The following is a 19,094-nucleotide window of genomic DNA, read 5'->3' as shown; positions in this document are numbered from 1 at the left end:
GAAACTTTGCAGTCTCGTTAAGTGCTGTTGCATCACTCCCCCACCCCCATCCCCTCCCTCTCTTCTCCTTAATACTAATGATCAGTAACAGGAGGAGTGGAAGGCAGAGAGACTGAGAAGGAGCAGGCGCAGCCATGTGGCTGCTTAGATTATGTCACGAGGTGCTCGTTATTAAGATCGCTGCATGTGCGGTGCCCAAGGGTTCTGACCAGCTGTGGACGGCAGTGTGGCTCCATCAGCTGGTGAAGCCCAGACGTCCCACCAGCTGGATCATCACCCAGGAAGACAATGAGGTCACTTTTTTTTGGTGAAGTGCACTGATGCAACAATTGATGTTTGCGTTAAATGATGGTAATTTAGACTGCAGTGTCAGGTGAGGTGAAGAGATGAGCATGAATCAGCAGAAAATGCGGATAAAGCTGCGCCCTCAACATTTGCGGTGGATTTGGAGAAACGGAGCTGATTGCATCAACCTCCTATTGACAGCCCCGTCAACAGCTGCAGTTATAATAATAGGGCAATAACTGCTATGATGGATATATGCAGATATCGATCTGCTAAGATGGCCATCTTGGGGGGGTAGCAGTGTAATCCTCTTACTCAGTGGCTGTGTTAACACATGGAGTGACCTACATAGAGTTTGTCTGGAGGCAGAGGGTGATGGGTGGGAGGCGGGACAGGAACAGCCAGTCATACACGTATGTCGACATGTGTGTACAAACTGTCTCCTTCAATACGTTGCTGGCTGCAGTGCTCACTACCACACCAGCGTCATACAGAGGGGGAGGCTGCTGCTGCTGCTGCTGCTGCTCAGCGCTCGGGGGAAGTTTACTAATTGCTCTCTGCTACCCCCGGAGTCGGCCAATGAAGTGACATCTGGACTCGCAGGCAGGACAGAGCTCACTGGCCTCCTTTGTGATTCTCAAGCCATTGAGAGGAAGCAAGAGTGACGGCTGCTCTCAGAGGCCTGAGCGTTAAGTGTTTCAGGGGAGAATAGACACGGAGAGAGAGCACACAGGCATTATGTCAACGTTTCCTCCAGGATGGATGCCTTATGGCCATGACAGTTGTGTGTATTCATCATGTTTCATTTAACTCCATCTGAGGCCTAAAACTCACAAGAAAAAAAGCACTCAGTGAGACACGGAGCCAAAGGTAGAGTGAGATTTCCTGCTAGCGTGACTGGAACTGGAGGAATTAAAACCACACAGGCCCTGCTGATGTTTGCCTGTGCTTTTAATAGCGCACGTACGCACACACACACACACACACACACACAAGCTTGTTTACATGTGTGAGACAGCGGTGATGTTTCGTACAAAAACAAACACTCTGATTCCCCCCCCCCACCCCACCTCTTCTCCCTTCATAATCCTCCTCCTCCTTCCATGAGCTGTCCATCATCTGAGTGCTTGGCAACCGGGGGCACTCAGAGGGCTTTTGTTGGCCCACACACCAGCCAATGGCAGCTGGTGTTTGCAAGTGACCGCTTCCTGTGATTTTCTCTCCGTCCCAGGAGGAGGGAGCAGGAGCAGGAGCAGGAGCAGGAGCAGGAGCAGGAGCAGGAGCGGACAGCGGTGGAGGTAACAGGACATCAGGACATCGCTGAGTCCAGTCCAGTGCCTGCTCCGTGTTACGTTCACTGTGACACACTCTGGCTCGGCTGCTGAAACATTTAAGTGTGTTGTAACCTATTTCCTACTAGTCCTTGAGGTGACCAGGCTTTTGCATGCAAATATGTGCACGCACAAGCTCCCTACAAATGCCCTATGTAAAGCAGATTCTAAGAGGGCACTAAAGCACAGTCCGACACCAAAATACAGTTTTGTGCAGCCATCACTAGAAGAAACCTAATTACCTGTCAGTTTCTAGAGAGTGAAACGGATTTGAAAGGTGTTTGCATTGCACACGACCTCTCACGCCACCCTCTTCTCTCTCAAGGCTCTCGTTTCTCCTCTCCTCCTTTCATCCCCACAGGGGAGAGAGGCTTTTCCCACAGCTCGGTCTAATCTTTGAGGATTCTTCTCTCTTTCCTCTTTACGACTCCTAATGTGTCTTTTATCTATCCCCCTCGTCCCGTGGTCTAAATCTATTCTCCTGAAATGCTCCCATTCCTTCTGTCCCCACCCCCTCTTCTCTAAAATCAGGTTGTGAACTTCCCAGTTTTTCCTGATGAGTTTTTGCTCCTCGTTCAGACCTCTGATTGGCCCGTCTCCTGCTCCGTGGTGCGGATGACTTGGTGACGAATCGCCCTGGTGGCTTTGCCTCCATTAACATTCTTGCAGGGGATATCTTTCACTTCCAATGAGCGTGTCAGGCCTGATCGTAATCTGTGTTGCGTAATGAATCGACCCCTCGCTTTCTCTCTTCCTCTTTCTTCTTCTCGTACAATAAAGGACCAATTAGCTTGAGCGTGATGAGTGAAAATACGCTGGTACAGCAGAAAGGGGTAATGGCAAAAAGCAGTGATGATGAGTGGACTTCCTCTGTCACCTTGTAAAAGTTTTAGCTCTTGGGAACTGATCTGCCTGAGCATGTTGGTGTGAGTGGAACTAGAGTTGAGTTTAAGGTCAAACTTGAAGTGGTCGGTGCTGTCGCCTCCTGACTGTGAGAGTGTACACTAACACGGAGAAACACTCTCAGCCTTCACAGCGTTTAGTAGATGCTTTTACACACCTAGTGCGTAGGCAGAAGTTGTGACTTTTTCCCAGACCATCTCTCCTTCCCGTGCAGCTCAGGGCAACTGAAGTATATAGAGAAATGGAGGGAAAAGTGGGAGAGGCTGAACGAAATGAAGCGTGCAAGAGTGAAGAGTGATAATCTATTGAGTGCAGGCATCAGTTATTTGTAATCACACAATTTCATTGTTTTTTTTGCTGGCTTGCATTCTCTTAATGGTTCATTTCACAATGGTTATTCACAGCAGCGTGAATGGGTTCAGAGCTGCCAGACTTTGCTCTTCTATTAGACAGATAACGTTTTGAACGTCACACAGTGAGGCAGGGGATGTCGCAGCGGTGGCGGCGATCCGTTCTGTCCACACAGAGATCAAAAGAAGAGAGGCAAAGAAATGGCCTCTGAAACGCTGCCTTTATGGCTGACAAAGAAATTCATCTTTAATTTGAGTTTGACCTTGAGCACGCTCACTTCCTTGTTCCGCTGCTCTCCATCATCTTTTATGATCTTCATCAGCAGATGTAGTTTGCAGCTGACTATAAAACCTATAATGGTTTTACATAGTTAAAGGTTGAGATTGACATTTCATTGTTTCTCTACTGAGGTACATGTTATATTATTGAAAGCCCCAGAACAAGAGAGTAGGGGGACCCTGAGTGGAGATTTTCCTCAACATGGATCCATCAGTTTTTTTTTGTTTGTAGCATCAGCTCAGGTATCACATAAATCATTACACAGACATTTTGGCTGTTTCTAAATGACCTCTTTCTGCTGCATCTGTGACTGTGCACATCAATCCTTAATTTGACAGTATTGGTTATTTGTAAGCTGCTGAAACTTCACTTGATAAGATTATGATGGTGTTGTATACGCATGAGTGAATGTGCGACATATGAGCCTCTCTTCGAATGAATGCATACTGCTTTGTCATTACTTTCACAGAATAGTGGCCATTTACTACGTTGATGGCGCTGTGCCAGCTGATGATGCAGGCCTCCCTGAATAGCTAAGGGCAATGAATCGCCCCTGAATGGCATAGACAGATGAAGCAGATGGAGAGGGCGAAAGGAGTCTGAACGCCCAAGCAAGTGTGTGAGGAATGATGAAAACCAGTGTGGAGGAATGCAAGTAGAGCTGAATATTCATGCCTCATGAGGCTCGGCCTCACAAAGTTTCATGCATCTCTCTCTCTTTCTCTCTCCAGGTCTTCACAGTTGACTGATGAGTAGCCAGTAGGACTGTGGTTGGGCTACACCGACTGGCACAGGTAAACACGATTTCCTCCCCGCCTCTTCCTCTGCACCGACTCGCTGAAGATGTTCAGGAAAATGTTTTTCTGCATGCTGGCATGATTTTGTCAGTTCAGTGGGAGAAGTGCCAGTCTTTGAAGTGAGGATGTGCCCATCACTTCTCTTAGAAAAACATCTCTCAAGGCAGGAAGGGAGCGGCTGGTTTTCTCATGGCTGTTTTATGCTCTTGTAGATTACAAGGTTATGAGACATTTACTGCACTTGAAGGTTCCTACTCATATCCATCTGAACTAATGAAATTGAAGTCTCACGGTTTTTAATATACAAATAAAATGTTAATTTTCATTCATTACCTATGAATGACTGTGACTGGAAGGAAGCACATCTGTTACAGATGTTGGGGATCAGTAGGCCTATATGATGTCTCCACATCCTGGTAAATGTTCAGGTCTGGTCTCAGGTACAGAGTTCTTACTCACATAGGTTTCTCTTACCTTTTAAAACACAAGTGTGTTTTTTTTTACCAACAGAAATAGCCTAGGCTTATTGCTCAATAATAAACCAATTATTTTAATTGTATCGCAGTCTCTTTGTTCTCTGTAGAGACTGGAAGTTGGTGATTACTTGTTCTCTTAAATTCTGTCGACTTCCCACGATGCTTTGTTTTACCCTGAGTAAATTGTTTCTTTTCACACAGCTGTTCCGCCTCAGTCAAACTCTGTGTAAAATCAGCTCTCATCTTTTTACTTTCTAAAACCTTGTGTGTCTTCAACAAACTGTGAACTGCCTGTAGTTCTGTGGGGGCATGTAGTTGAAGGGTGCACTGATTCTCACTGCTGGAAACCATCCTCACTTCAGAGGCAGCGAGTAGCGACAGTGTTGCTGAAGGCCGTTTCAACCCGTCGACAAGCCAGCGCTGTCGTTGTGGTAGAGATGTTTGGGTGCCGGATGTGAAAAGAGAGGGAGAGAGAGAGAGATTCTGTAATCCCGTGCTTTTTGTGGCCGGATTAAAATCCCACGTCCCGAGTTGGGGGAGGGGTTGACTCGTGGAGTTGAGGATGGAGTGGAGGGAGTGGCGGAGCGGATTAAAGCCTGCAGATCTGCTCCTTGCACAGCTGTGTCGCTGTAGGAGGGGACTGATGGGCGGTGAAGGGGAGGAGCCTTTTTTTTTTTTTTTTACATTTTTTTACATTTTTTTTACATTATTCACATTGTCATTGCTCTGATTGTTGATCGTACAACAGACGCAAGAAGGACTATCTAACAAAAAATATGCTGAGCTTTTGTAGTTGGGTTGTTTTATGTCACTATATATTTGTAATGGCTCAAGGGCGTTCCCTGGCTGCTTGGCAGAGTTAGTCCCCCAACTGCCATCGTACAGTCATTCATTGTCCCCAGAGGATGAATCCTAGAGACTGGAGCTCCCTTGACTTTTCATCTTAAAATTTTCCATTCATCCAATTAAACATCCCATTTGATTCAAACATTCATGATCCCCCAGTTCATGCTTATTTAATTCACGGTGATTATTCATTTGCATCATCACCATATAAAAAAGGATTGGAGAAAATGTTTTTAGAAAGGAAACAAGGTTCCTTCTATGAAAGTGCTGCACCCAGTAAATTTGCCCAAAAGTATTTAGGCCCAGGAGTGCAGAAGCTCAAGTTGCAGCCAAAGAAATGTGCATAATCCTGTCAGCACTGTAAATCCACTGACTTAGTGAGAAGTAAGGTAGTAAGGGTGCATTAATTTAAGGAGGGATGGAGATGAAAGAAGAAACCCAGAGAGCAAAAAGCTCACATTAGGCAGACACATGCTGCTTTAAGGAGGTGGATGACCGCTGAGGGAACACGTACAAGTACAATCTGTCCACACTGAGAGTTTCTGAACCCTGAACAGTGTGAATGAGAGAAAGAAAGAGGGAAAGAATAGGAATGTAAGGTCAGGCTCCATTCAGTAACACTTATGTAAGATTACTTACATAATGGGCCATTGAACTGGTGTCTATGTGCATGTGTGCCTCCTTCCAGACAAGAGGGGCAACTTGACTTTGGGTGGGGTCAGGGAAACACAAGGAGGGGTACTCAAGCAAGCCCTCCACAGCAGGAGAGGATTGTGGGATTATGTGTGCGTGTATGTGTGTGTGTGTTATCAGCAGAGGAGGGGGTTAGGGTTAGGAAGGGAAGGTATTAAAGCCAGAGTGGAGGGAGGGGACCGACCAGCACTGAACGCATGTCCACATCTGTGTGTTCAATCCAGCTCTCTACCTCTCAGCCTCTGGCCATGCCTGTCTTTCTGAACTCATCTTCACATCGGTATCTTCTCTCCTCTTAAATATCTCCCCCTCATCTCTCCTTCCTCTCTCCTCCGCTCCTTTTCCCCTCCTCATCTCTCAATATTCCCCGATCTTAATCCCACTCTATTGTCGTTCTCTTTGTGTTTCTTTGTTTCTCTCATTCCCTGTCCTCAATCCCTCTCCTCTCTCTCTCTCTCCTCTCTACTCTCCCTTTTGTGTGTTTTCTTCGGGAGTTTAGAGGGTCAGCAGTGCCAGACAAGAGGATTGGAGGACAGAAGACATAGTTGCAAAACTGCTGGTGGTTTACTAGTGGTTAGCCTTAGCATACTTGTGGCAGCAGGGAGGAAGAAGGAGGGCTTGGCGATGGTCACAGCTATGGAGGATGCTTCCCCCAATGGGGTACGGGAGGAGGAGGAGGAGGTGACGCCCCAGGGACAGCCTGGCATGGAGGCGCCACCGGCCATGCGGTCCACCCAGGGAGCAGAAACACCTGGAGGTGAGGAAAGGGGGAGAAGGCGGGGTGTTACATACTCAAATTTAGAGATATTGTAGTCCTTTGGTTTGAAATTTGAGATATACAGACTGATGTTAGTGTTTCATGAAACATTTCTAATCAGAAGGGAGCATTAGTAGATGATCTGATCATCCTTTAGAGCAGTGGCTCCTAACCTGCAATGACTGCACCCGTCAGATGATCTTAAGTATCCCCTTCATCAACCACCGGTCATGTTCAAAATCTGAATTCATGTTTAAACTGGATGTTGCCTAATATCATTAATATTCTGTATTTGAACTGACAGTATTTAGGCTGACTTGGTAATATTGTTTCATCTATATTAGTAATGGTTCAAAGATGTTTTCAAACTGTCAGTTTTAAATAAATCTGAGTAGACTTTAGCCTTTCAATTTCTTCATACGGATCTTCAACAATTCAAGTAATTTCCAACCATTTCATACTCTTCATATATTGTTTCATCTCTTCAAGGTTGCTTCAGCAGTTTCTTCACTTAATTCAGCATTGTTTTAATAATTTATTCAGCTCATTCAGCTTCAATTTATTCAGCTCATTCAGCTTCCAGCTTTCAGCATTCACCCGTATTTCCTTCAGGAAATGCATTCTCTAGTTTCATCATTCATGAGCTAAAACTTTTATTGTGCTTTACTTTAACCTTTTGCACATTCATTTAGTCTTACCAATCCAATTTAACCAGTTAAACATCACTTTTAAATAGTTTAATTGTTGATCCCTGATCTAAAAAGGTTAGCTAACTAGCTGTTTCATCTGTTGCACTTCGCTATTTCAACAGGTTATGCAATACTTTCAGCAAAATGTTTACACTTCTCTGGTTTTAAAATCTAGTTTCCGCACATTATCAATCCCATTAATATTAGTTTCATCAATTCATATCTTTTCATAGTAGTTTAGCTACTCGACAGTCTCTCAACGCAGCGTCTGGCAGCTGTAGATCTATGAGCCCTTGGGTAAAACTGAGGTTGAGAATCTCTGCTGTAAAGGAGCTTTTGCTGTGAGAGTTGCCTATTTTCCCCCTAAGGTGTGTCAGTGCTCAACCTGCACTGCTGAAAAATACACTGAAATATATTTTGTTATGGGTGATGTTACTTTTTTTTTTTTTTGCCAGTCAAGGTGCTCCTCTGATCTCCATCTCACAAGCAAAAAAAAAAAAAATCACACGTAATACAGGTTGCCAGGTCTTTCCTTGTGGGATTTGTCTTGCGTTCCTTGAGAAACAGAGTTAGGAATTCTTAAGCAGGGAGTCTCTGCATTGGTATTCAATCCACACAGAGCCGGTAGGTGTACACAGAGGCGGTGGTTAGATGGTGAGAGAGACAGCAAGCGCAGACCAGAGAGCCACAGAGGGAAGAGTTAAGAACAGGTAAGCAGGATGATTCATTAACTAGATGAACCAGCTGGGGAAAAAAACACTACTGTTCACTGTCCAGTGCTGTAATCTCTTAGCTTTTACAACTTCTTCAGGCCAGGCTTAGCAAGAGGCTGGTAGGTGGTTGTATCACCATGCCATATTTCATAGGATTATAGAGACTTTGTAGTATAGGCTTTAGTTCATCTCAAATCTCTCACTAGATAGGAAAACATCTCGTGGTTGCCTGTGGAGATGAGTAATGTACACACAAGTACACGTGGCGATGGGGGCTGGGATGAGCAAACATTCCTGTGGTTGAGGACGCAATGTCACAATGAGCTGACCACGCGGGTAGAGGTCAACACAGAGAGGGAGAGAGCACAAAACCTTAGTTGTGCAGTCATTGTGTTTACACTGGTGTATTTTTGAGATTCTGTCCAAATATATTAGCGAGGTAGGTTTAGCCTCTGCTGTGTATTTTTATTCTCCTTCACACAAATCGGCGACTTTATTTTAGATTGACTCCCACAAGTTATTGTGTTTTAATTGTGAAATGGGAAACACATTACTCTGCATATTCCCAGAGGTTGCACCATGACTAATCTTAATTAAAGTGTGAGTGACTGCACTGCAATCAGGCTGGTGTTTTAATACTGGTTTGTGGTTGTGTGGTTGTGTGGATGCTTTTACTAAAACTACCACTCTGCTCTGAAGGTCTGTGTTGTCCCTAAAGAAACTGCACATCCTTTTACTATCTATTGTATATCAGAGCTGAGGTTTAGACTGTGACTTCTTATGGTCTCAAGAGATACATGTATTGCTTTGTGGATAACCAGGTTTAATAGTCTGCAGAGCTTCTCCTATTTGTCCTTTAAAAGGATCATAAATATTTAAGGTTTGTTTTTTTTGCATGGAGCCTGCTGTTTATGTAGTCTGTCTGTGCTCTGTGTTCAAGTCACAGTGAGGTTCACTTCACTGTGAGATAAATTGTTTTTACAAAATGTCTTCCTTTGTAATCATGCAACTATGTGACTTCAATGAGGAATTGCTGAATATGAAAATTAGACTGTCAAACTAGTTTAAATGGTGTGGCAATTTTTCTACTGCAAACCAAAAAAAGTAGAATTGAGATTCTATCTAGAACAGAAATATATTGATTATGAAAGAAGAAGCACACATCCAGCCCTCACGAAAGGAGACGTGTGAGAGTATTTGATGCAGTAGATCCTACACTGACATTTTGAAGAAACATATGTCAAACTGCCATGTGAAATGCTCCTCATGTGGTAAATTACTTAAGTAAACTATCTGAAACCACAACTTTTATGAATTGATCACATGGTGTTCCAACAGCGTGACTGTTTTTGGAAGGGCTGAATAGATTTTTATCTCAACTCCACACATATCGCAGCAGAAAACACCTCAAACAACAACACAGTTTCTAATTCCGAGGCAACAATTTAATATGTGTTACTTTGTGTAAACGAGAGTGTGGCTTTATGACATTATGAGTCAGGGTTATTATGGCATAATAATGAGCTAGTGGAGCAACGCATAAAGATATCATGAGAGAGGATCAAGTGCATACAAGTGCTGACTGGACATTTTAACTGCCCACATAAGTGTGTAATGGTACAGAGACACACACACACACACACACACACACACACACACACACACACACACACACACACACACACACACACACACACACACACACACATTCCCAGGGCTTTAAGTGTCTTAAACAGGCTTACATGGGCTTTGAGACCCTGGCATTAGGGTGTTAGCTGGCTGATACCTACAGTCCTCACCACTCCCTCTCTGTGTTTGTGAACTTTACAGAGTTCATTTGTCAGGACAACAACATAAATCCTGGACACCTGGAGTGTATTATGTTTTATTACCTATTTAATGGTACAAATTATATGTTGGCCATTGAACAGTCAAGTTGTGCAGAATGGCATATCATATAGGGATGTCACGATTACTTGTTTTCACAATTAATCGCGGTATTTAACGCCACAATTAATTGATCGTAAAGGTTCATAAATACAGTCACTTTCTGAAAAAGGTTACCGGTAGGCTATGTCTGAACCATATCGGCAGATGTGCGCCAAAGTAAAGGTAAATGCACAGATTGTTCCATTTATCTAAAGTAACACTGAATTGGTAGGAATTTAAATGTTAGCGTGTCATTTGTATTTAAAAAAAGAAAAGATTAAAATAAACTTAAACATTTGGTATAGCTGACAATTAATGACTTAAATATTTCAAACACTTACCCCTGGGGATTAATAACTGGTCCTATATTAGGCTATTATAGGATTATTTCTAATTGTACCAAGAAAATCTATAATCATGACATCCCTAATGAATATTGTGACGTTTTGTAGCATTTGGGCCCATATTTGCTCCAAGCGGCGAACATGAAAGTGAGAGGCTTGTTCTGACATTCTCAAGCCAAGGACTGTCTCTCTCCCTCTGGCTGCTGCAGTATCCTCAACACCGTTGTGTGTGTGTTTATGCTTTGTATGACTTTCACGCCTGGCTAACTCATCTCTCTTATCTCTCTCCCTCTTTGTCTGTCTGCGGGTGTATCTGTGTCTCTCCACCGTCCACCCAGCCATGCAGCAGGTTGTGGATAACCTGGGTGAGCTGCCCACCTCCACGGGCGCCAAAGACATTGACCTGCTCTTCCTACGCGGCATCATGGAAAGTCCCACTGTACGCTCCCAGGCTAAGGTAGCACACACACATAGCTCGGGGTGAGCGGCAGCGAGCAGACTAACACTGTAGCCGGCTCCGAGACGTGGCCTGCTTCGCTCTGCTGTGGCTGAGGCACAGTAAGGCTCTGACTAACAGAGCGCACACAGGAATTACACAAGTGGATACAAGCTGTCAAGTCACAAAATGAAGTATCTGTGCCCTGTTGTGCCTGTTTACTGACAGTGCATGTCTTGACTCTGCACACAGACACACGTCGTCTCCAGTGCTGTTTGAAAGCTATAGTGTGCTGCTGTGAGTTCAGGTGGAGGACAGCTGCCTGTCGGGCCCGTCAGGCAGGCTGTTGTCATTTTCCACCATTCAGCTTCTGCCCTGCAGGGCTGGAACTTGTACAGATGACAGATGACTAAACATAAACAAAGACTGCTTTGACTTTTTACAGCATAACATAAGGCGGACGGCGGCTTGCTTACACAGCCAAACTAATCCCACCATAACTCGGCTCTATACCCTGTATGCAGAATACAACATGACATCAGCAATCAGCTCTCTTACAAAACAAAATATTCCTCCATTCATCACATCCGAAAGAAATGTTCCATCCCTGAGCCACTCTGTCTCCCAACCTTCCCCCCCCCCCCCTCCCAGGCTCACGAGCAGCTGGAGGAAGTCAAGCTGGAGGCGGTGCAGGACAACAACATGGAGTTGGTGACAGAGATTCTGGGCGACATCAGCCACCTCAAGGTTAAAGACGACAGCGCGGCCGAACTGTCCAAGATACTGCAGGAGCCACACTTCCAGGTGGGAAACTCATGCACACACACACACACACACACACACACACACACACACACACACAGGGCCGTTGCTAGGAATTCTGGGCCCCCTGAAAGAATACTAAAGTGGGCCCCTGACTTTTCCACTTTTTTTCTTAGACTACATATGTATTATCATTTTTTATTTAGCCTACTTTGTTTTGATGCTAATGCAGCATTACTATGAGTATTAGTCAGGGTCTTATGCAGAATAATACAATCAAAATCGACTTAAAACATTAGACTTACAATAGAGCATATAATTAGGGATCTGAGTATGGCATCTTTTATCTTTTTATTTTTTCCTCAAATTGATTTGTTTTTAACTTGGCCTAATTTTATTCATATGATTGTTTTTGTTTTATCACTGCTATTGTTTTATTGTCACTGTGTATTATTACTGCCTGATTGTTGATTAATACTGTTTTTAATTGTTTGATGATTTGTTTAAAGCACCTTGAGATGCATTTCATGTATGAAAGGCGCTAAATAAAATTATTATTATTATACAAAGATTAGACTACTGGGGTTTTTATGGGCCCCACTGGGCGCTGGGCCCCTAGAATTATCATCACCTTTCTCCCCTATACAACGGCCCTGCACACACACATTGCACAATTTACATGCTGCATGTTAAATATTTGTTCTGCCGATAGACTAAATACAACCTGATTTATGAATGTCGTGGTGCTGCCAGTGGATTGAATATTAACTGGTTTTGGGAAGTGCAGGTGGCCGGTGACACTGAACTGGGCGTGTAGCCGTAATGTTTTGACTGTAGTTACAGTAACACAGAGCTGATGTTTTGGATCCTGTCCTCGTGCATCAGTAGGACACTAACCTCTATCCTCAGACTGACCAGGGGCTTTACACAGGCCAGACCAATAGGAGTCGGACTTCTGAGCCTAACAGGCCTCTGCACCAATCAGGGCCCTGTGTGCTGTAAGCTGGAGGATAAGACCCTGTTGACCTACTGAGGGAGAAAGAGAGAGAAAGAGAGAGAGAGAAAGGGAGAGACAGGGAGGGAGGGAAAGGCAAACTGGGGAGAAAAGAGAAGAGGAATGAGGGAAACAGATATTACATCACATACTGAATGTGTGAGTATATGGACTTTTTTTCTGTCACTTGTTGGTAGGTACTTCAAGCGTAGTCCCGATAGTATATCAAGACACAGGCTAGGACAAAAGCTGGTGGACGGACACTCGGCAAACCAAGAATTAATTGAATGCATTTTGGTTGTAATCCATATTTGGGATTTGTGCCATTAGACGATTAGTTTTTTTTTTTTTTTTAAGCCACAATATTTAATATGCTTGTGAGAAGGCACATCTGGGAAGTTTGTTGTTTAAACAGCTTTGTGCTCACAATTATCATGCTTTTTTTTTTTTTTTCCCCCGAAATTAAACCCGAGAGACAAATGGTGAATGAACTGTTACAGATGCTGCAGCATTGCAAATTAAACACTTATTCTGTGGCGGTACAGGCTTCTGATCGACTGTCTGTCCATGAGCCGGCTGTCTTTGTTCCACCTCTACCATCTGTCAACGTCTTCTACAGCTGTCATCACTTTATCTTCACTTGAGACATCAAGTCACAGTTTTGTGGGCAGTAATAATGGTTCAAACTTAAATGCAAGTGCAGTGGCAGCAAACAACTTAATAACGTCATTTAAACAGAAACACACAGGTCATACCAGACCGTGTTCAGGTGTAACAGCAAAACCAGTGAGCGTGTTGAACAGGACAAAGGTTGATTTTATAGCTCATGGATTCAACTTTTCATTTGTCAGAGGAAGAATGTTCTTTTCTCCTCTTTCAAACTTACGTAAGCATGGTCACTCTCTCTCTCTCTCTCACTTTATCCTTCTCTCTCTCTCTCTCTCTCTCAGTCTCTTTTGGAGGCACATGACATGGTGGCCTCAAAGTGTTATGAAGTCCCGCCCCCGGCTGAAACGGCCAATGACGCGGCCGTGAACAGCGCTCTGATGCAGGCCGATGCTGTGCGCATGATTGGCATCCGAAAGAAGGCCGGAGAGCCACTGGTGAGTGGAGACACAGAATGAGAGTGTGTGTATGAATCCTGCTAGCAGGGAGTGGTTGAGCACATAACCACATGAATAGCTGCGTGAATCATTAATTATGTGAGTACGTGTCAGAACAAGGGGGCTGGTGGTTGGAGGTGAATGAAAGAGGGTGTGGATGAAAAAACAAAAGAGATATTGGAGGATAAACATCACCGTCCTCCTTGTCTTCGTCTCAGGGTGTGACATTCCGTGTGGAGAAAGACGACCTGGTCATTGCTCGGATCCTGCATGGCGGCATGATTGACAGGCAGGGCCTGCTCCATGTGGGTGACATCATAAAGGAGGTGAATGGGAAGGACGTGGGCAACAACCCCACCGAGCTGCAGGAAATGCTCAAAGACTGCAGCGGGGGGATTACACTGAAAATACTCCCCAGTTACCGAGACGCTCCAGCACCTCCACAGGTACAGTCGCACACGAGTGTCAAATGAGATGATAATATAGACACAAACATGCACACTTATGTAATGAGCAGGCAGATGTTGGGCAGTGGTACAGAGCTGGTGATCTGTCCTGCGGCCTTCCCACAATCCCCTGTGCAGGAATGTGAACCCTTGGAGCCCTATTAATAACACTCCACGTCCTATCTAGGTCACACTAGCTGTTTCTGTCTCTTACACACACGTTTCCTGCATGGAAAGTACAGTAATGTACGATATATCCAGTTATTTCTCTCTCGTTCATTCATGCACCACAGATTTTTCGAGCTGTTATGCCTCCTGCATAGAAAAGTCCTGCAGAGATTGTGTATCCTGAACAAACAGACATAAACTTGGAAATGCCTGTTTGGCTTAAATTGAATGAACAGCAGCAGAACTGAATGACACGTAATGTAAAATCACATCCTGCTCTGTGGCTCACGGCGCACTGCACTGTATACTTTACTGGCTTGTTTTATTGCTTCCTCTAGCTGCTTGTTTAATCTAATACATCGGCCAGAGCACTTACTACACTGGCTGGCAAAAGCCTCCACCGTTGGCGCAGCGTGAGCAGCTGTGTCGGGTGCAGTGTGCGACGTAATGGGCGTGAATGAGCCGCTGTTTCTGTGTTAGAGTGTGAGACAGCATGCTGGGCTCACGGCCCTTTTGTTTTTCTAGTTTGTGTGTGTCCGTGCAGTTTGTCCACAACCACTTGACCCACAAACATGTAGGAATTAACTTCTGCAAAGGCTCAAAACACTTCATGTGCTCATCACAGGTCTATGTGAGGCCGTACTTTGACTACAACCCAGCCAATGATAACCTGATCCCTTGCCGAGAGGCTGGGATGGCTTTCAAGAAAGGCGACATCCTTCAGATTGTCAACAGAGAGGATCCCAACTGGTGGCAGGTGAGCCGTCCTCTATCTCTTTCTTTCCTTTGTGTGTCTGTCACTGAATCACAGGCACGAAAAAGATTCCAAGTCTTAACTATGACCTAATCTGTAATCTGTGCCAGGCGTGTCATGTGGTGGCCGGAGCCACAGGACTGATACCCAGTCAGTTCTTGGAGGAGAAGAGGAAAGCGTTCGTCCCTCGAGACTTTGACGGATCAGGTAGGCCGCTGCAAACATTTCTTGGCGCTGGTCTGTATAAACACTGTAAATCGTGCTTTGGTTAGAGCTACAACTCAAGTTTCCAGTTTCTCTCTTGAGCGAGGCTGATGTTGAAAAGATGGATTGCCCTTAACTCTGTCGGCGTGTTTGTTGCCAGACCTCTGTCACCTCGCTATTGCTTTTACCACTGAAAACTGATTTATAGTGAAAAAGCCTGGGTAGCCCATGGTTTTCAAACCATCAGAATATGGTCCACACCTGCCCCCTTCTGACCAGATGCTGTAACTGCAAAAAGAGAAAAAGCACAAGTGTCTAAATGGTCATTCTTGTTTTGTAGGGATCCTTTGTGGCACTATAGCTGGCAAAAAGAAGAAGAAGATGATGTACCTGACAGCCAAGAATGCAGGTCAGAAAGCTCTTCATCGCTCTGACATCCTCATTATCTTTTTCTTTGGCGGGTTCATAGTGTAATTGTGTCTGTGTTTAAACAGAGTTTGACAGACACGAGCTGCAGATCTATGAGGAAGTGGCAAAAGTGCCAGCATTCCAGAGAAAGACTCTGGTTCTCATCGGTGCACAGGGCGTTGGTCGACGCAGCCTGAAAAACCGACTGATGGTCCTCCAGCCCACCCGCTTCGGCACAACTATACCATGTAGGTCCCACGTTGTCTGTCTGTATTTAGGAATTCTGTCACTAAGCAAGAAAGCTTTACGACGTCCAAGCAAACACTTAACTCTGCTTCTGTCCTCTGTTAGACACTTCACGGCGTCCTCGTGACGACGAGCTGGATGGCAACTCCTACCACTTCACCAGTAGGACGGAAATGGAGATGGATGTGAAGGCTGGCCGCTTCCTGGAGCACGGGGAATACGATGGCAACCTGTACGGCACCAAGATCGAGTCCATCCATGAGGTGGTGGGCACGGGACGCACCTGCATCCTGGATGTCAACCCACAGGTGAGAGACGGTTTAAATTCTATTCAGGGTTAAAGTTTGTCAAAAGAATATTTAACAATATCTCCAGGTACGTTTGACTAATGCAACTGTACTTTTTTATATTTTGACTAAAATGTCGCCTTTTGGTCCCCTCTCTCCAGGCTTTGAAGGTGCTGAAAACAGCAGAGTTCATGCCTTATGTGGTGTTCATTGCAGCGCCAGATTTTGATACACTCAAGGGCATGCACAAAGCTGTGGTGGACGCAGGCATCACAACTAAGCAGCTCACGGTAGGTGAACACCAACACCACCTGGAAGAAAGAGAAAACCAGGCATATGAGCATCTATCTTACTTCGTACTTTATTTTAGTGGAAATACTACATTATCAATATACTACATCCACACAAATAAAACACCTACATTCAAAGTTGTAGTAAAGGTAGCAGTGTGGTTTACATAAATATCAAAGTTTTAGGCAATTTTAGGCCCTTCAACTTGGCCCTTTCAGACCATAGCAAGTATTCAATCTTATTTATGATTCATATTTTTTGTCAAATTTAAAGGGACATTGTGTAACTTCTCCTGTTATCTATTCACGAAAATCGATTATTTCGTTCAAAAGTATGTTTGTCATTAATCAGTAATCACCCCCATGAACAAACTGAAGTGTTCCTTTCAGCTCTGAATTAGCCGTTCAAAGAAAGCTGTTCGGTAGAAAGCCGGTAAAACGTGGGTCAGGTAAACAATACGACATCGCCGTGACAACATATTGTCATGTGTATTGTTTTGCCTCGTGTTGACGGACCACTTGTTTACATAGAGGCTTGTTTATGCTGTTACGTGCAGCGGCTGTCGTCCGTCTGCCGCCTGCCCAATTTCCTGTGAATGCAGCATGAAAAATACGATTGATTTGCTTGTGATATACAACCACAACGCTAGATGGGAGTAATTCCTACACAATGTACCTTTAAGTTACAAATATCTAGTAACTGCAGTTTTATAATACATTAAGTGGAGTCAAAATTACAATAATCTCTGAAATTGTGGAGCAAAGGAATAAAGGAGTTTAAAGTACCTCTTTTTCAATCTGATGCTGATGCAAAATCCCTGGAAAAAAAGTTATTCAAATCACGTAATTCCTCAGTCATTCATCATTTTCCTACATTTTACACTATTTGTGCGTCTCACATTAGCAGCTTGTACATGGCTCCACAACTCACCTGTCTTGTGTGTGTCGGCAGGATGTGGACCTGAGGAAAACCGTGGATGAGAGTGCCCGCATCCAGAGGGCCTACAGCCACTACTTCGACCTGACCATCACCAACGACAACCTGGACAAGGCCTTTGAGACATTACAGGCCGCCGTGGACAAACTGTGCAGTGAACCCCAGTGGGTCCCAGTGAACTGGGTGTACTGAGGACCAGCAGCAGCCACTGAGCGGGTCACACTGACCCATCAGCATGTGTGTGTTTCTGACCACAAAGGCCAAAGAAGAGAAGAAAAGGGCAGAGATGCATCCGCAAAAAAACAAACATAAAATAATAATAAAAAAATACTACTCCTACTGCTCTTTCTCCTCTTAGGCCTGCACGCCGTGCAACTTTTTTTCTACTCAAAACTCAAAGGGAAAGAGTGCTTATTTATTTTATAACTTTTTATGAAAGATCTTTCTATTCAGTGTGGAATTCCAGTGAGAATGAAACAAAAAAAAAATCTGGTCACGCACTTGGGCCATATTTTTACATTAATTTATTGTTGTAGTAGTTACATGTCTTATTTTGTAGTTGTTTCTCATGATTTCAAGTGTTTTTGTCGTCTTCCTTCATGGACACCTAGGATTTATGATCCCCATCCAATTTACCAATTGAAGACAAGGAGCGAGGAGAATCATCAGAAGATCTTTGATCTGCCATTGTCCAAGAAACCAGTCAGCATCACACATCACTGCCATGTCTGAGTAACCTGTGGAGCTGTGTTTTATTTTCACCCCCCCTACAACTGAAACCTTTAACGTTAAGTAGCTGGCCCTAGATCCTGTCCACAGTGTCATCCACGGGATAAATTGGCTAAGAAATAAAGAGGTTGAAAGGCATGTTTGTGCACAACTCCTCTACTGTGTGAAAGAAAAATAACTTTTATTATGTACCTTTTTCAAAGATGAAACACTGGTAATTTGTCTAGTTTTGTTTTCTTACAGTAGTTTTTCATCAGTGTGGTGATTTCTAGTGTAGTGTTTTATCACACATGATCCTTTGCTTTGTTTTTAAATTGTCCTCTTATGCCAGTCAGTCTGGAGTGTGATCATCACAGTGGCATTGATCATCATCCTTACTGTCTATACATGAACCAATTTGTTATATGTGAATGTGGCTCAAACCGACTCCCTCCTTATTGTCCTTACTTTCAGTGTTGCAGTATGCCAAAGCCTGAATCAATACTCCAAATAAAGTTTGAAATTCACTGCTGTTAGATCTGATTGGTCTTTCAACTACAGCCTTTAAAATTGATTAATTCTTACTATACTAACACAATATGACTTTGGATGGTAAATGTATCTAGCAAAGCCAAAGGGTAAAATTTTAGCTCTACTATACAATGTCTCATAATGTTCTGTAAAACTTTGTCAAAACAAGGAAAATATGTTTAAAATGGTGTTAAGGTGAGGCCATTTCATTTATCCCCATTTCAAATTTCTTCTGACAATAACCTATATGGATATTCTCTGTAATATATGTAACATTTTATTATCCTGAGGTCAACCTGTGCCACGTCTAGCCCTGTTTATGTGTTTCACACCAACCTCATGTCTACAGATTTGTTTTTACATTTTTATCAGCAAAGTTATGATGAATAAAGTTTATTAAACCTCACAAAAGTGGTTCTTTAAAAAA

General features: G+C 43.9%; 3 protein-coding genes across 6 annotated transcripts in view; 2 read left to right on the top strand and 1 right to left on the bottom strand.

Annotated features, from left to right (window-relative positions):
* ccdc126 (coiled-coil domain containing 126) overlaps positions 1-5,081 on the bottom strand; it is a 30,592-nt gene extending 25,511 nt beyond the window's left edge. Inside the window, exon 1 of the mRNA XM_085792104.1 lies at positions 5,064-5,081. The gene's annotated coding sequence lies outside the window, so the exon portion shown is untranslated. The remainder of the gene's footprint in view (positions 1-5,063) is intronic.
* Positions 1-6,528, top strand: part of fam221a (family with sequence similarity 221 member A) — a 26,547-nt gene extending 20,019 nt beyond the window's left edge. Inside the window, exons 7-8 of the mRNA XM_085792102.1 lie at positions 3,881-3,943; positions 6,461-6,528. Coding sequence (XP_085648228.1) covers positions 3,881-3,894 — 14 coding nt within the window. The 3' untranslated portion in view covers positions 3,895-3,943; positions 6,461-6,528. The remainder of the gene's footprint in view (positions 1-3,880; positions 3,944-6,460) is intronic.
* Positions 1-19,094, top strand: part of pals2b (protein associated with LIN7 2, MAGUK p55 family member b) — a 21,688-nt gene extending 2,594 nt beyond the window's left edge. The window contains exons 2-13 of one of the 4 annotated variants that reach the window (XM_085792100.1): positions 3,881-3,943; positions 10,732-10,832; positions 11,481-11,633; positions 13,536-13,688; positions 13,907-14,134; positions 14,928-15,059; positions 15,167-15,263; positions 15,601-15,669; positions 15,755-15,916; positions 16,020-16,222; positions 16,363-16,491; positions 17,444-19,094. In XM_085792100.1, the coding sequence (XP_085648226.1) occupies positions 10,734-10,832; positions 11,481-11,633; positions 13,536-13,688; positions 13,907-14,134; positions 14,928-15,059; positions 15,167-15,263; positions 15,601-15,669; positions 15,755-15,916; positions 16,020-16,222; positions 16,363-16,491; positions 17,444-17,620 (1,602 nt within the window). In that variant the 5' untranslated portion in view covers positions 3,881-3,943; positions 10,732-10,733 and the 3' untranslated portion in view covers positions 17,621-19,094. Of the gene's footprint in view, positions 1-3,880; positions 3,944-6,480; positions 6,719-10,731; positions 10,851-11,480; positions 11,634-13,535; positions 13,689-13,906; positions 14,135-14,927; positions 15,060-15,166; positions 15,264-15,600; positions 15,670-15,754; positions 15,917-16,019; positions 16,223-16,362; positions 16,492-17,443 lie in introns of those variants that run through there. The other 3 variants (XM_085792099.1, XM_085792098.1, XM_085792097.1) reach the window with 3 other exon arrangements.

This window comes from Trachurus japonicus, chromosome 11 (assembly GCF_045865225.1).
Source record: "Trachurus japonicus isolate A0001 chromosome 11, Traja_1.0".
NCBI classification, from domain to species: Eukaryota; Metazoa; Chordata; class Actinopteri; order Carangiformes; family Carangidae; genus Trachurus; species Trachurus japonicus.
This window is presented reverse-complemented; position numbering and strand designations above follow the sequence as displayed.